General features: G+C 47.5%; 2 protein-coding genes across 3 annotated transcripts; both read right to left on the bottom strand.

Moving 5' to 3' along the window:
- Window positions 1-4,736: 4,736 nt before the first annotated feature.
- CNPY2 (canopy FGF signaling regulator 2) lies at window positions 4,737-8,666 on the bottom strand. Its single transcript, XM_082850591.1, has 6 exons — window positions 8,237-8,666; window positions 7,519-7,631; window positions 7,257-7,372; window positions 6,216-6,419; window positions 5,959-6,055; window positions 4,737-5,358 (listed from the first exon to the last, which is right to left on the bottom strand). Exons 2-6 carry the CDS (start codon window positions 7,604-7,606, stop codon window positions 5,315-5,317), a joined length of 549 nt encoding a protein of 182 aa, XP_082706717.1. The 5' UTR covers window positions 7,607-7,631; window positions 8,237-8,666; the 3' UTR covers window positions 4,737-5,314.
- A 478-nt stretch (window positions 8,667-9,144) lies between these two features.
- Window positions 9,145-24,003, bottom strand: PAN2 (poly(A) specific ribonuclease subunit PAN2). Of its 2 annotated transcripts, none has more exons than XM_082850944.1 (26): window positions 23,879-24,003; window positions 22,825-23,232; window positions 19,331-19,500; window positions 19,099-19,219; window positions 18,894-18,971; window positions 17,975-18,242; window positions 17,217-17,559; window positions 16,917-17,013; window positions 15,607-15,726; window positions 15,273-15,392; window positions 14,870-14,998; window positions 14,543-14,742; window positions 14,298-14,434; window positions 14,056-14,162; window positions 13,743-13,841; window positions 13,553-13,626; window positions 13,299-13,446; window positions 12,724-12,867; window positions 12,529-12,588; window positions 12,218-12,308; window positions 11,443-11,600; window positions 11,199-11,342; window positions 10,888-11,067; window positions 10,667-10,760; window positions 10,184-10,381; window positions 9,145-9,829 (listed from the first exon to the last, which is right to left on the bottom strand). In XM_082850944.1, exons 2-26 carry the CDS (start codon window positions 23,104-23,106, stop codon window positions 9,795-9,797), a joined length of 3,597 nt encoding a protein of 1,198 aa, XP_082707070.1. In that variant the 5' UTR covers window positions 23,107-23,232; window positions 23,879-24,003; the 3' UTR covers window positions 9,145-9,794. The 2 variants fall into 2 exon arrangements, with proteins under 2 accessions (XP_082707070.1, XP_082707069.1); XM_082850943.1 differs by having other exon boundaries at window positions 14,286-14,434.
- Window positions 24,004-25,371: the final 1,368 nt, after the last annotated feature.

The following is a 25,371-nucleotide window of genomic DNA, read 5'->3' on the forward strand; positions in this document are numbered from 1 at the left end:
GGAACAAGGTTGAAAGGAGGCGGCTGAGGGAAAGGGTAAACGAGCCGGCGGCGGCGCCCAGCCCGGGGTCCTCAGTGAGGCTCCGCCTACCGCCCGGAACCCGCTCCCGCCCCCTCTCAAGGGATTCGCCCCGGGCTCAGCCATTGGTCCAGTGTGCATGGGGGGGCGGGCCCTAAGACGTTGACAGCAGTTGTGGCTGGGAGGATTGGACCGTCCGGGGTAAGCTAATTAACGGTGGATGGGCGGGGGAAGCGTGTAGGTGGTTAAGTATGTGCCTGAGAACTCAGTTAACTTACTTAGGCTTTTCCCCTTATCCTTAACACCTTTGAGGTTAATTGTGAGGTGGCTATCGGAGAAAAAGCCCCAAGGACTTCGACCTTTGAAGGTCCTCGGAAGCCAACCCCTTAATACACTATCACGACAACTGATCCTAATCCCTTGGTGTGCTTTCTTGAACGTCTTTGGTCAATGACTTAATGGCCATAGAGGTGACATCATGTGGACACAGGCTATGATGCCCGAGTTAGCTACTTGGTGGAAATCATTTGAGGTAAGCCATGGTATTATAGATACCAACAGACCCAGAATGTGGAGAAGGAAAGCAAAGGCAGGAGCCTGAATATCCAGTGGTCTTTGCCAGCTGTCAGTTCTGTGACTAATGCCAGGAAACCCGTCTCACAAACGCCCCCTTAATATGAAGCTTTCCAGTGCAGTCCAGAGCCTCTGGGTCCTGGGTATAAGTCTCACTGCCACTCCAGTCACATAGCCCCACACAAACGGTCCACCCCACATCTAGCCAAAATATCAGGAGCTGCAGACCAACCCCTCATCCAAAATCACCTCCCTTTTTGTCACATCACTCCTGTCACTCCCATAGGGCCTCTGGACCTTTATACCTGCTTGGCTATATTCGATACACTCTTATCCTCTGCTCCCCAGAGACCATTAAATGAACCATGGCACTGAAGTGATCTACATCATTCTTGACTCATTCTTTTGGGTAGACAAGAACTTAGGACCTTTCTACCTTGCTAAGATATCATTGTCATTGACCCAAGGGCAGAGAGGAATGACCCAAGGCCCAAGTGGACAGCCCTTTTATCTCCTCACATAGAAGTAACAAAGTTCAGAGGTCTCAGTACCATCTAAGCCGGGTTTAGACAGATCCTGTTTATAAAGAACCTAGTTTATAGCTTGGACTTGGAAAAAGAGAAAGAAACATGGCGTTTTCTCTTCCGGGGTTTCCTTATACTCAGTTTTACACCTACCAACCAATGCTTCTCTGGCTTGGGGATCAGATGGGTAGATCTTAGAAACTTCATAAAGAGAAGCCAAGCAGCGCCCCAGGGGAGCACTGACCTCAGCTATCTCCTCGGTGACTTCAAAGCTCCACTGATCAATATTTGCTCCCAATTTAGCATCTCACAGAGGATTTCCTCCTAACCCTAGAATAGTCTGACCTGGTTTCTTCTCTCTGGTTAATTATCCACAGAGACTAGCCCGCAGGCCAGAGGACTGAGCTCCAGTGCCCCAAGTGGCAGGAGGCATTCTCAGGGTGAGGCTACCAAAGGGATAATTACGGAGTGGCCATAAGGGTAACCTATTTTGGAGCTCTAGTGATTGGAGGAAGGGTGGGGAACAATAATGCTCACAGTGTCCTGGAGCCTAGTGTCCTGAGGACTTTATGGACTTATTTTGAAGTTGTTCAGTCCTGACATCCACTGCTATAAGGCCAATGGGAAAGCCCAGGACTCAAAGGGACTAAATGGTATCTCCCAGGAGCTGGCTTAGAGCCTTTCTCTGAACATGGTTGGGACCTGGGGAGATGGGAAGAAAGTTAAGGGAGAATGATTAGCATGAATAAAGGAGCCAAGCGAACTCTAGGTCCAAATACAACTAAGTGCCTGAGAACTGGAGGGGACAAGGGAGAGAAGGGTAAGCATCGAGGTCATCTTGACGTTTGGAATGACCTCTTTAAAATGGACAGAGGCAATGGTGCCCCCTGGTGGCCAAGGATAAGTGGGAGAATGCAGATGGAACTTAAACTCATATCAGTAAACCAAACTCCTTTTTTTAATGGGTAGCAGCTAAAATTTATTAAGTACTTCCTATTTCCAGAAACTATCTAAATGTGGTACATGCATTACCTTAATTAATCCTCACAACTCTAAGGGATGTAGGTAATGGTAGTAGCTTTACAGAGGAGGAAACCAAGGTTTAGATAAAGTATCCTACTCAGGACCATAGCTTGTAATTGGCATTGCTAGAATTCAGACCTAGGTTGGCCTCACTCCAGAAGCTGTATTTTAACTACTAAGCTGTATTGTTTATATGGGGCTGACTGTAAATTATCAGCTGCAACTCAGGAAGGAGACTTTGAGTCATTGTTAACAGTCTCTTGGGCACATTAGCTCAGTGTGTTGCTATATTTAAAGATATTTTAAAAGATAAGGAACTATAGGGAATTCCCTGGTGGTCCAGTGGTTAGGACTCCTCGCTTCCAATGCAGGGGGCATGTGTTCAATCCTTGATCTGGGAACTAAGATCCCGCAAGCCGTGGGGTGCAGCCAAAAAAAAAAAAAAAAGATACCTGAAATACATGATAAATGACGACCTTCCCAGAATACAGGTAAGGAGAGACAAACATTTAGCACCTAAAAAGACCAGGGGGATAGAATGGGCTTCTTACAAGGAATAATCAGGCTGGGAAAATGGCTGAAAAGAGGATATAGTGCTTTTTCACTGTAGATTATTAGACTCAGAGGGCATGTGTTCAAACTTGAAGGTAGTTTTCAAACAAATAAAAGAAGTAGTACTTTACAGAGCCACTGGGGACTACATGGAGACTCCATCGGCCTAGGGATAAGATGATTGCTAGGGCTGAAGTTTGGCTCTCCCACCCCTCTTTGAGCTTGGTTTCTTCCTCTGCAAATGGGAGTAACATCTAGTATTTGTTAGAGCTGTAAAGATTAAATAAGTGTGTGTATGCGCTTGTTATATGAGTATTTAACATATACTAGTTCTTTTTCCCTTGCTATTCATCTCTGTCCTATATTTAAAGGAATCTTGTTCTTGCTCGGAATCCTTTCCACAGCAAAAACAAATCCTCTAAAACTTATTTTTAAGGACTAGATTTTCACATAATACATTTTCCTAGTCACACCTGGATCTCATTTAACACTGTCTTTGGGAATTCCCTGGCGGTCCAGTGGTTAGGACTCTGCACTTTCACTGCCAAGGGCCCGGCGTTGGTTGGGGAACTAAGATCCCATAAGCCTCGTGGTGTGGCAAACAAACAAACAAAAAAAACAAAAAACACTGTCACACTGTCTTCGGGAATATTTCTTTAAAAGCTAACATTTTTCTGATAAACTCATTTACGAGGTATCTAAAATTTAAGGTGTAAACAGATATGCAGGGTTGAGTATATGCTCTACCGAATACTAGGCTAGAATAATTTTAGTAGCCTCCAGAAAGGTTCAGATAAATTCATGGATTCCTTGTGCTAACCTATGACATGAATTAAGAGATATGCAAAGTATATCCTCCTGAGGATCAAGTCAAGGATGATAATGTCCACTCTTCCCTATGTAAGACACACGCCTGTGTCCCAATGGCAAAGACTCTTGGGCTGGAGAATTCTTAACGGCTGTTCTCCAGCCAATGACAAACTAGTGAGGAACATCACAAGTAACTTGTTACTGATTAACATTAAATTTGTTTTATTTATTAAAACTTGCAAATAACTTGCTTTTTTTGTAAATTACAACAGCTTCAAGTTCCCTATAAGAGTACTCTCACTTACATTTCTGATAAGCTTTCTGGTGGAAGAGAAAGAACTTACAGACACCAAGCAGCAATAGACAGAATCCTGGGTATACTCATAGGGGAATGAAGCAAGTGAACATCATTCACGTGCATCACAGAAGAAATAAAGCTTAGTAACAGCTGGTCTGGAAAACTGATTTGACAGGATACAGCATTTCTTATGACTGACAAGAGAAGAAGGAATTAGCACTAGACCCTGAATTTAGTTGTCAACTAATATCAGGGTGCTTGCTCTGAGCTAGTTAATTGTTAGATTTCATAGGGATTTGTGGTACAAGAAAGCTTTGTTGAACACATTCATTCCGTGTGCCAGGCTTAGTGTAAGGTATTAAGAGAAAAAGAAGACGTAAAACAGAAGCTACTTCACAGCTATATTAGATCAGATTGACACTTGGGAACATTAGCTTATAGATCCAGTTTTGCCACTACATACAGGACTTGAGGACCTGTGGTTTCTCTGGGCCTCGGTTTCTTTATCTGTAAAATCAGTTACTTCATCTACAAAGGTGAACTAGATGACTTCCAAGGGCCTTTAGATTCTAAAGTGCTGAAAGTCTTTGAAATGTAATAAACCTGAATAACGGGTGTTCTCTCCCTGAGGCATTCCTGGGACAAATGTTCCATTCCAAACCCTGAGTCAGCCACACCTCAGGATTAGGGTGTTTAAGAATCTCCTCAAAGAAGGTATCCTTTATATTTTCATCCCTATGCCCCAGTACAGAATCTCTACACACAGAAAATGGGGACACACTTATGGTCCACATTGACAATGGCTAGTGATAGAGATGATAAAGGTATACTTTACTGTTGCTTTGGCATCAAATCTGAAAGCTTAGACCAGCAAGCAAGGCCTTTCCTTAAATAACATTCCTTACCTCACTTCTCCCTATCTGATAAAGCCCTTACTTTTCAGCTGAGCTGATCACATCCATTTGCTCTTTCCTGTGTGCTCTTGCCAATCCCTCCATCTGGAAGGGTAGGGAGGGTAGAAAAATCCATTTCCTTCAGGACTGAGCTCTATCTTACTTTATGTTTCATCAGTATGAATACAAGTAATTTCTAGAATCCTATACTACCATACACTTATTTATGTTCCCTAGCTTATTCATAGAGGTTCCTCTTCTCACTATAATTAGACTCTAAACACATCAAATTGAATAAGCACGGAATAAATGCTTATCTAGTTTGTGAGTCCAGCAGGAATCTCAGATAACAAAAGAATGAAAGCTTCAGGCTCCTCCTCCTTTAGCGCTATACCATTCCCAAAGCTCTTCCTTCCCTTCCCTTTTCTTTCCTGTCTGGAATCTCCTATTTTCAAGCCTAATTTAAGGGCCAATTCTGGGCATGAAAAGACAACACGGTTCATACTTTTGGTTTCATATTTTTTCAGTTCATTTCAGTAAAAACATAATATAAAAGGCATTGCCACCCTCTCCCCTCCTGGGGGTGATCCATCAAGCTTGTCAGTCTGGGCCGCTCCAGTGGTTCATAGCTCATCATGCGATATGTGCAGGGCATGGTCACATAGATCTGCAAATAGCACATGACAGTTTCAAAGAAAATGCCACTCTCATACTGATATATGCCACTATCAAGAAAATATCCCAAAACAAACTGACACACACACTGACCACCACTTTTCAGAGCATATGCTTTTTCTTTCCAAGATTTTTTGATGTGGACCATTTTTTAAAGTCTTTATTGAATTTGTTACAGTATTGTTTCTGTTTCATGTTTTGGTTCTTTGGCCTTGAGGCATGTGGGAATCTTCGCTCCCTGACCAGGGATCGAACCCGCACCCCCTGCACTGGAAGATGAAGTCTTAACCACTGGACCGCCAGGGAAGTCCCCGGAGCATATGCTTTTAAATGACAAAACATTCCCACCGTCCTCTCACCAGTATCTCACTCAGGTGAGGGAGCCACAAATTCTGAAAGCCAACGGGAAAAGAATGGAGAGGAACAACCCAAGTCCCTAAGCCTAAGTAATGGAAGCCAACTCTTGAGCTAACATCAGAGGTTGGAGGAGGGGGTATTAGGGGGGTGTTGGAGGAGCAGGGGTGGGACACACACTAGAGAATGTGGGTTCCACAGGGATGTGAGGACAGGAGGTAAAGTGGGAATAGCTTACCTGTTCGCTTACTACAGAGTTTGTCTTTAACATTGTCAGCCTCTCGGGAAAAGAATTCAATGAGTTCATCCTCGTATTCCTCCACAATGCTCTCACACTGTCAACCCAAGGGAGAAAGGAGTGAGAGAAGACAGCAAGGGAAGCCTCTGGTCTCCACCTCCAGAGAGGAGGACAAGGACATTAATCCAACTTTCCACTTGGGCTCTCCAATAATTCCCCTAGTTTCCAAGAACTGGCTACCCACTCCCATAGCTCACCGCGAACTTGAGGGTGCCACTGATGTCTGAATCAATTCGGATCCCCTGTTGGTCCAGTTCATTGGATTCTCCATTCCGGCCCACTACACGTACGTAGTTCTTGCGGTGGGTGGAAGGGTCAATCTGTTCCCCATACTCCTTCATCCGGTCGCATACCTCCTCTAGCAGCTCTGTGAGGTGGGCCTCTGAGCGAGCATAAGGCACCTAGAAATGTCCTCAGCCTTGGGTCACATTTTTCTACCTCTGTACATTAGTAATTTATATCCTTACTTTTCCTTCCAAATCTAGCTCAACCAACCTATTCTAAAAAGCCTTCCCTAATTTAAAAACAGTATGATTTGTGTAGTTCCAAAGTCCTTTCAAATATGTGATCTTATTTACCTCATTATACAAACCTAAAAAATAAAATAGGTGTCATTAGCTCCAAATTATAAATAAACAACCTCTTTGATTAACCTTAGTCAACTATGTGTTCTCTTCCTTTGAATTCTTTTAATTCTTATGGCTGTAAGGTAATGACTTTCTTTTTTGTATTAAAATGAGGCTAATACCTGCCCTTAATAGGAGGAGAGCATTAGAGAGGCAGTATGGGCTTTGAAGATAACAACTATTAAAGCATTTCACAAGCATCATAACCTTAACATCTCCCAAATGCCCACAGGGTACAGCTTTCTGTCTGTGTTATGTTTCCACCTGAAATAAATTTCCTAAATGTAAGGATAAGACCTATTTTTTCGAATGAATGTTTGTTTGTATACCATACTGCCATAGTGAAAACACAAGTCACGTGGATTAAGGATGTGGAGAAGGGGGCTGATCAAGGTTCCCTGTCTGCTAACGACTTCTACAACAGAAATAAAGTATTAGGGTTTGGAGCCAAGGAAGCAAATGCATAGGGTATAAGCCTCCAGCCTCTTCCAAATAAGACAGCCCAATCTTTTAGATACCTATGTGGGTCAATGTTTTCTACATTCCTATTAAACTAAGGTCCTTCTTAATTAGTTAGAGTGAGCTATTTTATTTGGGGGAACAGTCAGTTACCTCCACCACTGACTGGCTGCCATCTGGATTGATTCGGAAAGAGCCCATCTGAATGGTCTTCTTGGGATCCACCTGGGCAATTTCCCACTCTAGTTCATCCACCAGAGCCCTGCAAGCTGGTGCAAGGGGGGGCAGGGGGTGGGGAGAGAAAGGAATCAACCCAGGGACTTCCACTCATCCTTCTCCCAGGCCTTGGATCCCATGCCCTCCAAGGCTCTATCTTCCCCACCCACTCTTCCTCCCGTTTCTTTTGTGCCTTTACCTCCACAGTGTAGATCCTGGCTCCTCCGGGCCCCGACAGCTCCCAGCAGGGCCCCCAGAAGCAGGGCCAGCAAACCCCAGCCCTTCATCTTTAGCGCAATGGGGTTGCTCCACCTGGGTTTGGATTGGAATAAAGCATAGGTGTGAGGAGCCAGCTCCATTCTCCCCTGTACCTCGCCCCCCACCCCCACCCCCGCCCAATCCTTCATCCCAAGGCCTACAAAGGCCTCAGTGTGATCTGGCTCTACTTTCCAGGAAATGGCCCGGACACAAAGGGGCTCCTCTGTTCTGGCGCTCGAGGCTCCGGACGCTCCGGGGCGGTGGGTGAGAGCGCTGAGCTCGGAACGTGGGGCTTAGCCCCAGACACTACGTCGACAGGTGAGGCCTTGGATGTTGGTACTTAAGCGTCCGCTGCCTAGGATTCACAGGGCTATGTGGCAGCCATGGGTTGGTGGCTAGGATTAAGCAAGGACGACAGGCACAGAGGAGCTGCTGGCAAGGAGAGTAGCTGATTCTGGCCAGGAGGTGGCGAGGTGGCTGGCTGACGAGAGGAGCACTCGATAACTAGGGCCTATTTGGACCCAGCACCGAGACTGCTGCATCCCCACCTCCAGCCTATAAGCTATTCCCCGTGCGGGCCAGCCCCCTTTCTAATGACCCCACCACTGCCTTCTATCCAGTGCAACCCCGACCCTCAGTGCCACTCGCATCCGTCCCACCTCTGCTCCCAGGGCCGCCGCCGTGGCCCAGGCGCTGGAAGACAGACGGACTCTCACTTTAGCTCCCGACCCTAGCACCTGGCTGCGGGAAAGTGGGGCTGTCCAGGCTTCTCCAGAGCGCTCCTGCGCTTTCCAGACACGGGGTGCCCCGGCGACTGCCTGAGCCAGCACCTCGAGCCCTAAGTGGACGCCTAAGCAGGTCTCAGATGCGCTACGGTACGAGTCCCACACTAGAGAGGGACCCCAAACCCGCCCCTCCAAACTCTCGCGCGAACAGGCAGCGTAGGAGCGGCTCCCAGGCGGCAAGGACCCCGGTGGATCGCAGGACCCAGACTTGCGTGGCGAGCAGCTCCACGTGACCACGGGGGGCGGTCAGCCGAAGAATAGGAGTGGCTTGAAGCAGAGTCAGAACCTGACGTGGTGCACGGAGGCGGTCAGGCTCGCGCGTGCCAATCTAGGTGGGCTCGGACCTTCAAAAAGAAAGGTGTGCCGCTAGCCAGTGAGAAGCCCTGGTTTCAATCCCCAGAAAACTACATCCCCCAGGAAGCACTGCGGCACCACACAGATTCTTTATTAGTAGCTACAGATTTTAAGATGTCCTGGGACCTGTAGTTTGTCAGTTTCTCCAGCTCCCCTTTTACACGTAACAGGGAAACCATACTGTACGTCTTAAAAGAACCCGACCTTAGGGTTCTAGGCAGCCACAGCAAAGACCTAACACTGCCCAGGAAAGGCATTCTCCTCCAATATCCTAAATTTTGGACTCCAGAGTTTTACCTTCATTTCTGGGTGTAAATTTGAAAGCCTTAGTTTTTTCCAGTTGTAACAGAAACACAGAGAGGAGAGCTGAAGTCAAGAGAACCCCACACGCACACATTTCTAATGAGATAGATGACACTCAATAATATTTTTGTTTTTATTTTATAAAACATGCAGTTTAAGACAAAAATTTTTAAAAAATAACAAGAAAACAAAACCTGGAACAGGAGAGTGGATGGAAGACAGATGCTTCTCAGCTGTCAACAGGAGTGAAGCCAGCAGTGAAGCTTTGTCTAGGACCCAAAGGCCCTTTCGGCAATAATAATGTTGGCAACACTGGTTTGCTTGGGACCACCAGACTCTAAATGCTGGCCCCTCCAGGCAACCCTCAAGCAGTCAGACTTAAGCTAGGTCTTGAGCTATTGTTGTATCCTGTCATTGTCCGGGACTTCAGTACTTAGCCAACTAGAAACTGAGAGTTTTGGTTCCAGGAGCTTCTTTGCCTGGGCATTAATTACCCAGGATATCTATTAAGAATATGAATTACTTTCCATCTGGGTCAATTCTAGACTCTGTTTCTGGCCCACTATTTTGCAAAGGATGAAAAAGGAATCTGGCTCCTAGACCCTTTGCAACAGTTCTGCTGCATTCCAGTTCTATTAATAGCACCATCTGTAGACCCTGAGCAAGTCCAATTCTGGAAGTAGACAGGGTATAGCCAACTTGGGAAGCCATCTCCCACTTCTAGGGCCACAGAAGACTGAAGGGAGAGGGAATTGTTCGTTGGGAGAGGGTGAGGTCAGAGCGCCAGCACTGAAGAGAAGACAGCTGCATCTGTCAGAGACAAAACAAAGAGCACTGACTCCTAAGATGAGAGGAGAAAAAGCACCTGGGGCACTTCTTATGAAGGAAAAATGCAAGAGGAAAGAGGGCGTGGACCTGCCCCAAACATTTTAGAACTTGGCAAGAAGAGGTTAGGACCAATAGAGAGTTTCAATAATAAAATCAATTTCACTGAATGTTTTGAGGATTAAGTGCTTTGTAAACTGTTAAGTGCTTTATATTACAACCTGTTGGGGCGGTACTGTTGTTAACATCATCATCATTCTTATTACGGTGGGTATAATCTTCACATATACAATCAAAACCCACCCAGTCCAGTTTCCCCTGTCCCATCCCAGGCCTTACTCTTGGGACTTGTCTGGCCCTCGGGCTCAGGCACCTTCCAGTCCATCTTTCGGCCTTTCTCGTAAAGGCCCTTGAGCACTTTGTGGAAGGACTCAGGCTCAGTGCCATTTTTGCTTAGTTCCAGATACTTTCGGTAAAGCTGAAGGGCTGTGCGGGCATCCTCAATACTGTCATGGGTCTCCCCTTGAATCTTCAAGTCTGGGGAAAGTAGAGGTGGAATAGTTTGGGGCCTAGCAAAGGGAGATAAGGACATGTCCTCTACTCACACTCCCAACTCCCAATAAACAACAACAACAAAAACCTGACTACCCTTAAGGGAAAGAGCCAAACATCAACCCTAGTGCACAGAAGGGATACTGAAGCTAATTAAATCCATCAGTAACTCTCACCACTAACCCAGGGTCGTAGCTACTCCCCTTGGCCTCTCACACATTTTCATGCTCTTGCTGACCACAGCAAGAGCTACAAGGCAGAGCAACTCACCCAGAAAGTACCAAGCAAGGAATCGCAGGGAAATCATTCGTTTTCGGGGCATGTGAAATAGATAAACAGTGTCAAGGACTTGGTCCTTGGGCACCTGCCAGGGATAAAAGAGTGGGAGACTGAAGGTAGGGGATCCATAATTTCCCATTTTCCAAAAGCACAATGTATACCCTGGGGGGCCCACACACAAAGAAAGACTCTTAAAAGAGCCCTGCCCGAACCATGAGGTTGATGACCCGGAAGTCCTTCTGCAGACCGTGACCCACAAACTTGACTCCAATGTCTATGAGAAAACGAAGCTTTAAGTAGGTAGACTTTAGAGTTGTAAGGTGCTTAGAGGAAATCTTGGCATCAAGGTCTCCTGGCTTTATCCCTGAGTACTGAGTCAAGTAATCCACCACCTAGGGATAGAGAAAAGGTCAAGCGACCCAGGAAACGAGGTGCACAGTTCCCCCTGCCACTCTTCCCTGGGTTCTAGGGCACTCTATATAAGCACAGGGTCTCTCTCACTTGCATCTCCACATCCTATTACCTGCTCCTGGGTAGAGATGTAGTCATCAATGAAGGGGATACCCTCATTGGGTCCCTGGCCCCTAACGCAGGTAATCCTCGCTACTGACATCTGGCTTGGCTTGATGGTAGACTTGGTGCCATCGCTGCGCAGCTCTGCTTCTTCCTATATGAGAAGAGTTCATAAGGAAATCAGAGAAATGCTTATGACTCCTAATATCCCCAGAGTTCTGTTCTAACACCCCACCCTTTTTGGTCTTGGTTACCTCATTAAGGGTGACAAACTCAGCGTCCAGGCCCACCAAGTCCCCAACCTGTGGCATCTCATTCAGCATCAGGGGAATAAAGGTCGTATGTGTTTTCCGCTGCTTCCGTGCTAATGAGGCTTCAGCCAGCAGAACACTTGCCTCGATGGGGTTCTTAACTGGAAGGGAGAATCCAGAAGACAAGATGGCTCGGGAGAGGGAAGTGACCAGGGGAGGGAAGCTGGAGTGGCTACCAGAGACCAGGTCTACACTGTTATCCCAATAATCAAAGCATGTGAGTAAAAAGATCATGTCTGATGGACAGAGGAGGTAGACGGTAGACGGAACAGGTCAAATCAGAAAATTATCGGGAAATATGCTAAAAAAAGCCAAAAAAGTTAACAGAGAGGAAGGAATAAGATTCTCACTTTAGACTTTACCTTAGTAAATCCAGAAAAATAAAGTTACAGAGAAACTATGGTTTAAAGGCATCAAAAAGGGACTTAATAAGGAGTTCATCACCAAAAAAAGAGATCTTCACTTGGGGATAAGAATGGTTAGTCTCAAAATCATAACCTTAGCCATTTTGATCACACTTCCCCCCCATCACCTCTTCCCTCGACACCCTCAGTATCTCCAGATTCTAAATTTAAGGCCTAATGAGCAGGAATTGCTCTACTGTCCCTGGAAATATTAACACTGGTCGCCAGTCCTAATCTTAACAAGCTATTTCCCAGATCTCTTCCTGAGACCAATCTAATTGCCCACACCCTTGGAGCTACACTGTACCACTTACTGTTCAGGTTGTATTTGGAATTAAGATTCCTTTTGATGTAATAAAGGATAGCAGGCACTTTCCAATTCATGTCAAACTGCACAGCTTCATGCTATAAAAGAAAAAGCACTTAATGGCCTACATATATGCCCCTTTTCCCTTTATCCCAAGTCAGAGAGAAGACAGGACTCAGGTGCTATTTTTAGCTCTGCTTTTTATTATTGAGGCCCCATCCCTCCCTCTGAATCTGCCTGGCACTCTCTCAGGAACTGAGGATGAGGATGCTAAAAAAAAGGGAGATGAAAGGGGGAACGGAATGTATTACAACTAACCTTATCAATAGGTTCAATGAGAAAGTCGTTGAAGAGATACCACTGCTGGTGGGTAACACCCTGTGGAGATACAGAGACACAGTGATGCCAAAGTGATGGCTGGAGCATTCTGGCTCAGACTTAAGATAAGGACAGACCTGGGACTCCACTGTGGCCACCACCAGGAGTGTCCCTGCCCTGTATTACCTCACTCACCTCCTTGCGCTGGTGGTAGGTCTCTCCAACTTTGATGTGAGCCACCAGGCTGCCCCCTGTGCGTGAGTCCAGGATGTGTACCACAGTAGCCATCAGGTCATACACATAGACACCATGCTCCTCCTCTGCCCTGGCTGGGCCCCACTGTGAGGGGGGTACCCAGGCTGCTAAGCTAAGTTTAAGGATGAGGAAGGAAGGGGAATGGGGATAGAGGACAGGGAGTCTGGGGTATAGGGATGGGGGACGAGGGTGGGTTCTTTCCATCCTAGCCCATCTATGACTCCCAACACTGAACTGAGTCACTCTGGAAAAGCCCACAACTGGTGAATACTAGGCCTTATTCCCTTTTTTCCCCTATGCTAAATTCCACCTTCCCCTTGCCTTGCTTCTGCCCCGACCTTCTCTCTTTTTTTTTTTTGGGCCGCACCACGCAGCTTATGGGATTCTAGTTCCAGACCAGGGATCGAACTCAGGGCCCCAGCAGTGAAAGCGCCGAGTCCTAACGACTGGACCGCCAGGGAATTCCCGGACCTTCTCTCCCTTATTCCCCCTCCTCTTCCCAGTTTTTCAACAACCTGCATCTCATCCCCATCAGTCCAATTGCAAACATCCAGCCCTTTGTTCTTGGTCATCTTCATTCGAATGGAGAAAGGAAGCCAGACATTCTTCAACTCCTCAATGGAGGGACACATCAGCATGCCCTCTGGACTCCCTAGTTCCTTCCTATCAGGACAGGAGAATTGGAAATTTGTTCTGAGGAGATCTGACCAGTGACAAGAGAAGCCCCTGAGTAGTTCAATCCTTTGACCACTCTATAGACAATACCTACCAATCAGCCAAAGCAAACTCCTTATTCTTGGAGATTTCCCCACCATGCTTCTTTATTGCTATCTTGAAGGCAACCTGAACACAAAGGAGAAAATATCCAATTCCTCAGGAACATTAATCATATATGGAAGTCAAAAAAGGGAAGAACTAAAAGGTACTCCTAAAGTCCTGTTTCCAGACTCAGTCCTTACCTCAGCCTGCATTCTCCAGAAATCAGCTTCTTTCAAGCTGTTCACCTCACAATTGATGACAAGAATATCTGGGAGATGGCAGATGTTGCGGGTCTGAATCTGAGAGGATAAAACAAACAAGGAATGGCAGGCGGCCTACAGAGAGAGAAACCTGGACATGAACAGTTAAGCCTGGATCTGCATCCTCCAGTTGGAGTTCTTCCCACTCCCTATAGATCGCTGGATGGTGGTGCTGACCCAGCCAGTCCCAGATGAGACCATGGCCGAGTCCCCAACATGGCAGGACTCTAGTCCAGTGCAACAGCCCACTCACCGTGGGCTGGTACTTTTCACAGTTGTCACACCAGGCCTGTGTATTCTGCTCCAGGCAGATGCTTCGCTTCAGCACCTGAGCAAAGTCACAGTTCTTCCCGGTTTTATCTGAGGGGAAACTGGATGCTTCATTCCAGGTCCTCCCTGTACCCACTGTTAGCCCCCCAACACCCTCTCCTTGATGTTACAGGCCATCTGGGGGAGCCTCCCCAACCCAGCTGCAGGGTATACCAGTGTTGCTACCCTCAGGGTAGGAGAGCGTGAAGAGCAGGGTGGATGAGGCTCGCACGGTCTCACTGCCACAGCGGCAGAGGCTGCAGTTTTCCATCTCACAGCTGAACAGCTGCCCAATGACAGAGTCTCCCGATGAGCAAAAGCTGCTAAGAGTGGGGAGGGCAATATAGGCACACTGAGGGAGTTAGGAGACCCTTTAAGTCACAGTGGGGCTTATCATGGGGGCTTTAACTATTCCTGTCCCAATTCCATACCTGCCTCCAGCACCTCGATAAGCCTGGGGTACTTCCAGCTCCTGCAAATCTTGATGCAGTTGAGTGAGAATGAAGCGATTCCACCTCTGAATGAGCCTGGCCAGATTGCCCTTGCCTGAAGCCTCATCCGAGTCAGCCAAAATCAGACCAAGGGCCGAGGCCTCAGGAATGGTGCGGAACGCCCGAAGAAAATTACTGCCCTGGAATCCAGAAAGTGTGTTGGTGGAAAAGGGTTATTTTCTCTTTTGTGGCCATCTGCAGAGTGATGACCCTGCCTACTGTCCACCTCCCTTCCCCTTTTATTGTCCCAGGTCTCCAGGCACTGACCTGACAAGGGTCACCTCGGGAGAGGTCCAACATGTGGAAGAGGAAGCCCAGCTCACATGCTAGGCAGAACTCCTTCTGGCAAAGGTGGTTCTGGATTAGACAGCGAACAGGCTCCAGGAAATAGAGCACCTGGAGGGAAGAGCAGGAGATATGATGCAGACAACTGGTACAGGGAGGAAGAGAAATCGGAAGGTTAAGAGATGGTGGAGAATACAGAGCTGGAGTCCACTGAAGAAGCAGAGCTCACAGAGGAGACCTGAAGGCTGAGGGGCAAGAAAGAATGGTAGAGGAGGTCTAAGTGGACTTGGCTGGGGAGACCTGGAAAAAGACGAGGAGTTGGGGGGCCCACAGAGAAAAAGAAAAGCAGTAGCCATGTTCAAATCGCAGGAACACCCAGCCTTACCTGGATCATGCAGTTACAGTAGGCATTGGGGATGTGGGGCTCTAATCCAGCAAACAGCGTCTTATTGTAGTGTTTGAAGTCAAAGTCCTCCAGCCCTAGCTTGGAGTATTTGATGGTCACCTGAAGCAAAAACAGTCTGAGCAAGAGGAAGACACCCTCAGAGTCCCCTAAATCTTTGCAGTAGCCATAACCTTCCCCCAAACCTCCCTCCTGAGTCCAGAGTGATAGGTGAAGGCTTCCTGAATGAGCCCTTCAATTCTTTCTCATGTGACCCCCTTCCCCGGGAACCTTTCCCCACATCCCAGAAGGCCCATTCCTTGGTATCCCCCAGCACCTTGCGGTATTTCTTAGAGACCATGTGGCGATGTGGCTCCTCTTCCCGCCCTATTGGTGACTCAGTGACCTGGCTGAAGCTGTCAAATTCACTGTCAGACTCCTTGAGTCGGTAAGGAATCTAGGGTTTTTAAAAAGAGGTAGCCTCGTTGGATGTGTATAATCGTCTTTGGTTTCCCCCTACCTTTATTCCAACACTGAAGCTATCATCACCAAGTCCTGAACCTTCTAATTTCATGGGATTTTCAGCATCCACTGCTTCCTTTTCATTCCCACTGCCACCACCCTACCTCATCACAGCTGGACAATGCCGATGGCTTCCACACTGGGCTCCCCCGCGTGCACTCTGTCCAGCATGCCGCCACCAGACTACCCCACCCAGAATGGCCCTTTCGGTGCATCACTTCTGCTATACACTGGTATGCAAGGCTTCACAACTGGCCCCTTTCCAAACTTCATCTCTCACTGTTTCCCAATACTAACAGCCACTCCAGCATAATCCCTGTCAGGCCTTCTGAGACTTCAGTAACACTGTTCTCTCATCTTGAAAGCCTCCCCTGTTACCATCTACTTGCCCATCTTTCACCTTTCCAGCTCAACATCCACCTCTTTTAGTACCGCCCTCCCTGACCACTCTAGCCCAGAGTACAGTTTTCCCTCTAAACAGCTCTCGCACTGAATGCTTCTAACATTCCTTTAGCATTTAATGATAGAACATAAATAATTTCTGCTATGCACAGGTCTTACCTTCACCAACCGAACACTAAACTTCTTAAGAGCAAGGACCCTATCTTTTATGTTTCTGAACCCTAACACCTAGTATAGTACCTTCAATTCAGCAGGCTTCAAAAAACCTTTACTGACTGACTAAAAGCAAATAGTAATGAGAAGGGACTTCCCTGGTGGCACAGTGGTTAAGAATCCGCCTGCCAATGCAGGGGACACGGGTTCGAGCCCTGGTCCGGAAAGATCCCACATGCCGCGGAGCAACTAAGCCCGTGTGCCACAACTACTGAGCCTGCGCTCTAGAGCCCGTGAGCCACAACTATTGAGCCCACATGCCACAACTACTGAAGTCTGCACTCCGCAACAAGAAGCCACCGCAATGAGATGCCCGCGCACCGCAACAAAGAGTAGCCCCTGCTCGCTGCAACTAGAGGAAGCCTGCGCACAGCAACGAAGACCCAACGCAGCCAAAAATAAATAAATAAAATTTATTTTAAAAAAATTAATGAGAACTACCAAAGGAAAAAGACAGGAGAAACACCAATGGCCTGGGGTGGGGGCTGACCCTCTCCTCTCTGAACATACCTGATTGCGCAGCCTGGTGCGGGGGTTGGGTGCATAGCCAATGAAGCCCACCTTCTTCATGGTGCGCAGAATCTCTGCATCCACAGGGGGTGCTCGCCTATAATGTAGCATAGTTCTAGGGCTTGAAGGTTGTGGTGTCTGCCCATTCAGCCCCAATCCCCAAGGGACCAGAAAAAAAAAGAAAATACTGAGAGTAGACAAAAATCAGGAAAGAAGTAGAATAATAACACGGCTTGCAGAGAATCCTGGTATCTTGGCCCTTTCCCCCTCCCTCCTTTTGGCCCAGGGGTGAGGTACAACCTGGGAGCTGGAGCGGAGTTGGCAGCAGGCCAATCAGAGAGAAGCGTGTCAGTGGTGAGCGGGACAGGGATGAGGGAAAGAGGCAGCAGGTCCTGGCTCCAGTCCAGAGGAGGCAGTGAGTCCACGAGACAAGGCAAAGCAAACTCGGTCTCACGGGAGTAGGGGTTGAAGGAAGGCTCAGGGGAATCAGTCCAGAGATGCACACAGCCCTCAGAATCCCCAAAGGCGAGGGCCTGCTTGCTGGCTGACACGTCAAACGTCATTAGCAGAGGCCCCACAGGATTCACGTGAAAGATGTCTGCTGGATTGGCCAGCCCTGTGGGCTCACAAAACTGGCACTGCCCTAGGAGGGAGAAGGAAGCCCACTAAGCCCTGGAAGATGAAAGGGAGCCATCCTTTTATGCCCTTCCTACCCTCTTCCCCTGGTATCAAGCAAAGATGGGCCCCAAATCCATTCCTAGAGATAAGAGAAAGTACCATCTGATGCCTTCCCATAAACCACAGGGAGGTCTACTACCCAGCAAAGGACAGTTCTAAAGTTGTTTTGCCTGCTCTACCTATATTTTTTGCATATGTGTTCTTCACACTCGGAGAAAATAAAAGCTCTAATCTCTTACCAAACCTAAGTGAGACCCTGAGATCCCTCAGAAAGGTTACTTTTTCCCCAACGAAGAAATTCCAGGGAGCACACTTCTTCTCGTGCCTAGTTCCCCTTCACTCATTAACTCCTCCTACCCCATCCTACATCCCCTTCATACCTGACTGGGAGATGATAGCAAGACGAGAAGTATATGTAGGGATGAAGCGTAAGAAGGCAGGATCCACATGAACTTGAAGTGGTGTGATGGCACGCATCATGCGTAGATCATACACCTTAAGGAAACGGTCACAGGCCAGGCCGGTGAGGCGGCTGGAGAAACCACAAGTGGCTAGCAAGTTGCCGTGCACATCAAAATCCGACAGACTCCCTGAGAAGGCATCAAACTCATGCTCCACCTTAAAAGTACGGAGGTCTCGCAGGGAAACCTGAAGAAGAGAGAACTTGGTTATCTGCCAACGCTGCTATCAGGAAGAGGACCTGCCACCTACCCAACCTTGTGAGGCCCCTACCCAAAGAACTACGGCTCTGGGCTTCCCTGGTGGCGCAGTGGTGGAGAGTCCGCCTGCCGATGCAGGGGACACAGGTTCGTGCCCCGGTCCGGGAAGATCCCACATGCTGCGGAGCGGCTGGGCCCGTGGGCCATGGCCACTGAGCCTGTGCGTCCGGAGCCTGTGCTCCGCAACGGGAGAGGCCACAGCAGGGAGAGGCCCGCGTACCGCAAAAAAAACAAAACAAAAAAAAAACAAAAAATACAAAACCAAAACAAAACAAAAAAAACTACGGCTCTAGGATACAGGCAATTAAAGCATAAAAAAAAAGCAAAAACAGACGCCAAGAGCCGGATGGGACCCCAAAGAGAGCTCTTGTTTACCCCTTTGCCTCTGAGATACCCATTTACAACAGAAAACATCAGGCTTGAAAGATAATCTCATAGTATAACATGGCTAAGTAGGAACTCAATCCACTCCTCCCACCCTCCAACTACAGCCCCAGAAATGAGGAAAAGGCAGAGCCCAATCACATATCTGGTGAAACAGGCCCCATGGTGGGAGGAAAAGTGGAACGTAGTCAGTCACCCTGCCAGATGTGTGGCCACAGAAGAAGAAGCGATTCGTCTGTCTCATGATAGTGACTCCAGGTGTCTCAACTGCATACTGTGGAGGGAAGCGGGAGAAACCAGTGAGAATGATTCTTCCCACAGACCAAAAGAACAGAAAGGTCGCACACATCACAGGCATTTCCAGCTTATACTCCCCCCAATAATTCAGGCCCTGCTTGTACCTTCTGAGTCTCCTGGACAGTGTTAAGGTCAATCTCCAATATGTGGTTCTGCAGCCCACCAACGAGCAGAGTGCTGCTGTCAGTCAGCAGCAGACTGTGCATATCTTCACTCTCATCCAGCCTGTGAGAGAGGAAAAGCTAAGGGGCCAGGGTCTCCAAAGTTTCCAATTCTCTAGACTTCCCACTCTGTGAGGGACCCTCTTTCCCAGTCCAGAGGTGAGAAACTACTTACAGGTAATCAAATATAATAAGGCCTCCACGGGCCATATACTTCAGGTTGTTCTTGGTAAGAAAAAGGATGCCATTCTCCAGGCTTTGGATCTGCCGAATGTCATCACTGCCATTGACCTGAAATGATGAGTAGCGTTCCAAAGCTGGGCCGAAAAATGACGTGGCATGGCCCTGTAGTGGACAAAAAGATGAGAGACATCCTGAGTGGAGGGGCAAGGCCATCCCAGATACAAATCAGAGACTGGACATTGCTCAGTTTTTCTCCATTCTTGCCTGGCCTTTCTGGCTAGCAGTGACTAAGGAATAAGGCTGAGCACCAATCTTAGTGATAAAAACACTGATAATACTATCTTATGTTTGTTTAATGCTTTACAAAGTAGTTCTATAAACTCTACCTCATTTTATCCTCACAATGTCCTTGCTGAATAGGTAATGGCTCAGTTGGTTAGAACAGTGCTCAGAAGGTCAGGGACGTGGGTCCAATCCTCCAATGGCCAGCTGGCTTTCTTATGTTCCACAGTCTTTTTTTTTTGTTTAATAAATTTATTTACTTAATTTTTGCCTGCTTTGGGTCTTCGTTGATGTGCGCGGGCTTTCTCTAGTTGTGGTGAACGGGGGCTACTCTTCATTGTGGAGCATGGGCTTCTCACTGCGGTGGCTTCTCTTGTTGCGGAGCATGGGATCGAGGCTCACGAACTTCAGTAGTTGCAGCACGCAGGCTCAGTAGTTGTGGCTCGTGGGCTCTAGAGCGCAGGCTCAGTAGTTGTGGCGCACGGGCTTAGTTGCTCTGCAGCATGGGGGATCCTCCCGGACTAGGGCTCAAACCCGTGTCCCCTGCATTGGCAGGCGGATTCTTAACCACTGCGCCACCAGGGAAGTCCCCACAGTCAAGTCATAATCTCTACCAGCCAACTGGGAAATGTGTACTGTGGGTCACAGGCTGGAATAGAGAGAATGTGAAACTCATGCCATCCTTGGCTCCTATGACATCATCCACTCCTGGTTTCTCTCCTGACTCTTAGCTCACTATCTTCTCCTTACGTGCAACCCTTATGACCACTCTTGAAACATGGCTATTCCCAGCCCACTATCTTCTCACTCTACTTTTCTTCCTAGATAATCTCACCTACTCTTAAGGTTTTAACCATTCATCTTAAAGTTGATGAATCCTACTTTTCTCCTCTAGCCCAGACCACTGCCTCAAGCTTAAGACTCATACATCCAAATACCTACTATATGTCTCTCTTTAGATATCCCATGAGAACCTCAAACTTGTTACATCCTAAATCAAATTCACCATCTTGGGCTTCCCTGGTGGGGCAGTGGTTAAGAATCCACCTGCCAATGCAGGGGACATCGGTTCGAGCCCTGGTCCGGGAAGATCGCACATGCCGCAGGGCAACTAAGCCCGTGTGACACAACTACTGAGCCTGCGCTCTAGAGCCCACGAGTGTTGCAACTACTGAAGCCTGCGAGCCTAGAGCCCGTGCTCCGCAACAAGAGAAGCCACAGCAGTGAGAAGCCCGCACACCACAACGAAGAGTAGCCCCCGCTGGCAACAACTAGAGAAAGCCCGCACGCAGCAACGGAGACCCAACGCAGCCAAAAATAAATTAATTAAAAAAAAAAAATTCACCATCTTTACCCCATTTCAATTCCTCTGAACTGTATTCCCTATGGTACCATGATCTACTCAGTGGAGTAAGTCACTGGTAGTTGACTTAAATCTTATTTATTTTACTTCCTAAATATTTCTCAAATCTGTTCTCATGGATAAATTTCTACAGGGCTTCATTCAGGCCTTCAATGTACTTTATGTGAACTACTACAACATACTGCACACTGAGTCCTGCCCCATTCCCCTTAAATCAAACTCTATACTGCTACCTCAGCACTCCACCTAAGACGCAAACCGGACCTTGTCTTTCTGGATAAAAACCTTCAGTGGACTGAAGAATCAGTCCAACTCTTTTAGCATAGCATATGAGGTTTTTTAGAATGTTCTCCCCCCGATATCTGCATGGCTCCCTCCCTCCCTTCTAGGGAGATTAGAATGGACATCCTGGCCTGCATCCAGGTCTCTACTCAAATGTGACTTTATCAGAGAGCCCTTCCCTTGACCAACTATGTAAAATAGCAACACCTCCCACCCTTCGATACCTCAACTCCCTTATTCCACTGTATTTTTCTTAAGGATTCTAAGCAACACCTGATATGTCATAAATATATTTGTGTTGCCTTTTAAAATGCTTATTCCAAACTTAGACCCCAGAGCAAGGTCTGGCACCTTAAAGGTGCTCAAAACACACTGGCTGAAGAAATGTCTAACTCTTCAGCTTCATCGTCTAGTCCAGTAAACCCTACTTGCTTACAGTTCCTGCGCTCCGCAATCATCATGCTATATAATATCTTGGGAATCACTGTTTTACCCCGTTGCTTTTACCAAGATAGCATTTCCTCCTCTTCTTCACCTGACTCCTACTCATTCTTCAAGACTCAACGCAGGTGTCACTTCCTTCTGGAGATCCTCTAATCCTCTTCTATGCTCACCAACACTCAGTACGTATTTTCACACTGGCATTTATTACTTTATATCCTAAATTCATAATTATTAAGTGAAACATTTTAGTTTCTTTTAAAGTGCCATAAAATTATCTGTTCATATGTTTTTTTGTTTTCCTCGTCCCGTGAACTCCTTGAGGGCAAGGATTATGTTTTATTCAGCTTTATTCCCTGGGCCTAGCCTGTCAGTAGACACTGCCTACTGAATTGAGTATATTACCCAAAAAAACCACTCATTCCAATGGACAAACAATTCCCGCCCTATGGAAGGTAAATTAGTAAACCAAGGATACCATGTTATTTCTTACAAAATCTTTGGGCTCCCTAGCATATTGGCAATATTGATACATTTTAAGAAATTAACAATGATAACTGCTCCCAGAGAGATTATAATCAGCCAAAGACAAAATGATTCCATGTAACACATGCAGAAACATGCACTAAACATTCTATAATTAGGGAATTCCCTGGTGGTCCAGTGGTTAGGACTTGGCGTTTTCACTGCCAGGGCCCGGGTTTGATCCCTGGTTGGGGGTACTAAGATCCCACAAGCCATGAGGCACGGCCAGAAAAGAAAATATTCTATAATTATAAAAATGGAAAACAGAGGAGGAGCATTAGAGACTATATTTAGATGGCTATAGGCTAACTGATGTGTACAGTTATTAAGATTAATCAAAGCATGGAATGGGCAAATTGTGGTAGAACTGGGATGCCTTCTGAAAAAGAACACCTATGTAAAGCATCTCTGGATCCTATGACTCCCTCTTTCTCCCTCCACTCCCCTCCTCTTGGCTTGACTTGGAGACCCAGCTAACTTTCATCACCTCAACTCAGTTCTGGCTCCCTGCAAAGCATCTGTTCTTGGGTTAAAACCAGATAAAAGACCTCCAACATCTCCGTCCAGCCATTACAAAGGAGTACAGTTCTTACCCCATGGCTTCCCACCCACAGCATCTCCTCGTGCAAGTCAAAGTGGGAGACGGAGACAGGCACACCCACTTCAGCCACCACACTGTGCAACTCAGAGTAGACACCTTCCATTATGTGCACTGACTCCTGGACGGGAAGAGCCTCTAAGGCCACTCCCTCCGGGTCCAGCTCCACATTCTGTAGCAGACTGGGGTTCAGGTGGGCATCCAGGACAGGATCCAGGGTAGAATGCATGGCTGGAGCATACTCTGCTAGTCCAGGGTCCAGAACCTCGAAGTTCATGATGATGATGATGATGATGGCAGCAGATCAGACCCGTGTCACACCCTCCCTTGCCACAGCCCCTTTGGATGTCTGACCCAGCCTTCAGCAGGATGACACCAGTGGACCTAGAATGGACATCCTGACCTGCAAAGGGAAAGAGATAGCTGAGTCAGGGGTAGGCCCAGGTACTTGTATTTAGGGTGTTCCAAGTTTTACCGGCAGGGAGGAGATGATGCAGGCAGAAAATGTGAGAATGCTAGGCACGGGACGAACAAGCAGGAAGGGAATGGGCATTGGGATAGAGGTGGGAGAAGTGCTGTCCCTTCCTCTTCTCCTCTAGGCACTCTGTACTCCCCACCACCCCACTAACTTAATCCCTGACTTCCCTTTCACCTCTCTTCAGGCCTGCTCACTTGCCTGGTTCATCTCTGAACCATCAGTAGTAAGAGCAGCAACTGCGGGGGTAGGGGTTAGGGAGAGGGAGCTAACGTGCTTGTTTCCCAGAATTAGGGGTGGGGGTAGGTGGTTGAGAGGGGAGACCAAGAGAAGTCAATTTCCCAGAATCCTCTGCAATGTTACCCAGGATTCTCTAGGGGAAAATAAGAATGGCCAGTTACCCACAGTTGGGGCGGGGGTAGGGGTACGTGATGGAAATAGCTAGTTACCCAGAATTCTCTGGGGGAACCAGAAAAATCAATTACCCATAATTCTCCCCCGGCGGCGGGGAGGGGAGGGATTAGGGAAGGGGTCAGATGTGTTCCCGGGATGCTTACGGGGATTGGGTCATTACCAAGATTTCTCCATGGCGGATATTTTGGAGCGCGTGGAATTAAAACGAGTACGGGGGAGAACAAGCGCCGTCAGCTCCGCGGGAATTTCCAGTTTCCCCAATTTTCCCCCGCGCCTCTGGTTCAACCAAACTCCACGACGGAAAAGACGGCGCACTCCCAGTCGTCGCTTCCAATCAGGAAGGGCTAGGGGCTCACCTCAGCCAATCGGAAGGAGCCAGGTACAGCCGGCCCCGCGAGAAGATGTGTGACACGGGAGCTGGGCAAAAGCAAGAGATACGGGGCGCGGGTAGGGACAAATGTAGTCAGACCTTGTCCCAGTTTGTTGCGTTAGAAAGTAACCTCTTCTCTTTTAAGCCTTCTTTAAACAAAATTAGAGAGCCCCAGGCTTGCAGATCGAACTTTCATGCTCCCTATAGCTTTAGAAACTAGAATAAGGGGCGCCCAAGGCAAAGCATTGGGAATCGATTGCTGGGTATTCCCAGTATGGCCCAGTCCACCCCCTCTTCCCGTGGTGCTCTTGTGAGCACTCCGCCACCTCCGACCCTGTAACCCCCGAAACTCGCTGGCATTTCCTATCATTTCCAGGCATGGGAGAGAAAAAAGGAAGCGGGAGGCAGCCTCCTAACACGGCCCAAGTAGCTGTATCTTCTATGATTCTAAAGGCAACCGTCTGAAACTCCCATCTGTGATTGTTTCTTCCCCAGAGGCGCCGGTAATATTTCCAGGGAACAGGACTCCTCAGCTATCAAATTCCCCTAGCTCGTGGAGCTGGACATTATTCCTCAGAGGGACAGGGCATAGCAAATTGAGACATTTGCCTTCCCCAAACTCTTACAGATTTAGCGTCAGCACTTAGGGATTCTTGGGGTCCAACTCTGAGCTTGAACTGCTTTGGAATAGATCCAGGTTGTTAGATGTCTGTGGGGTATTTTAGCTCAGTTTCTAAAGGCCACATAGAGGGCCTCTGGTGGAAGGAATTCCTCATAGAGGATACAGTTTTAAAGCATTTCTCTCTCTCAATAAAGACTGGTAAATAGACCTTCATAAAAGAACCCAAGAATTTAGTTTTCCAGGACTCAGAGGGGTTCTAGACTTGTCAGAGGTCACTGATGGAGAGAAAAACACCTTAACTCAGAGGGTCTCTCAAACTGGTCTGACTTCAGAGGTCCCTAGATTTAAAATCTTGTAAAAAGATGGGTGCTGAGAGACAGAGACAGTACCTACCCTTGAGAAATTTCTATATTGAGGTCTCTAAGAAAGGCTCAACAGTGAGAATTAAAGGGCCTGAGATGCCAGATATCCCTGGGCTAAATGAGCTACTTTATTAAGATGCTTAGTGTTGCCTCAGTGTCCAATATAATGGAATGACTGAGAATGCAGGATCTGGAGTCTGCACTGTAATTCTGGCCACTTAATAGTGATCTTAGGCAAATTACTTATCTCTGCACCTCAGTTTCCTCATCTGTAATATGGTGATAACGATAGTACCTAT

Source organism: Leucopleurus acutus, assembly GCF_964270905.1.
Source record: "Leucopleurus acutus genome assembly, chromosome: 11".
In the NCBI taxonomy this organism is placed as follows: Eukaryota; Metazoa; Chordata; class Mammalia; order Artiodactyla; family Delphinidae; genus Leucopleurus; species Leucopleurus acutus.

What these genes read in the sequence shown, in the direction of transcription:
- CNPY2 (XM_082850591.1), bottom strand. Translation starts at nt 7,606, where the DNA reads ATGAAGGGCTGGGGTTTGCTGGCCCTGCTTCTGGGGGCCCTGCTGGGA. An exon ending in CCAGGATCTACACTGTGGAG is followed by an intron (nt 7,373 to 7,518) that starts GTAAAGGCACAA and finishes CCCTTGCACCAG; the next exon opens with CTTGCAGGGCTCTGGTGGAT. An exon ending in GCAGCCAGTCAGTGGTGGAG is followed by an intron (nt 6,420 to 7,256) that starts GTAACTGACTGT and finishes GGACATTTCTAG; the next exon opens with GTGCCTTATGCTCGCTCAGA.
- PAN2 (XM_082850943.1), bottom strand. Translation starts at nt 23,106, where the DNA reads ATGAACTTCGAGGTTCTGGACCCTGGACTAGCAGAGTATGCTCCAGCC. An exon ending in GCACCAGGCTGCGCAATCAG is followed by an intron (nt 15,727 to 16,916) that starts GTATGTTCAGAG and finishes TAAAAACCCTAG; the next exon opens with ATTCCTTACCGACTCAAGGA. An exon ending in TATCGAGGTGCTGGAGGCAG is followed by an intron (nt 14,435 to 14,542) that starts GTATGGAATTGG and finishes CCCCACTCTTAG; the next exon opens with CAGCTTTTGCTCATCGGGAG.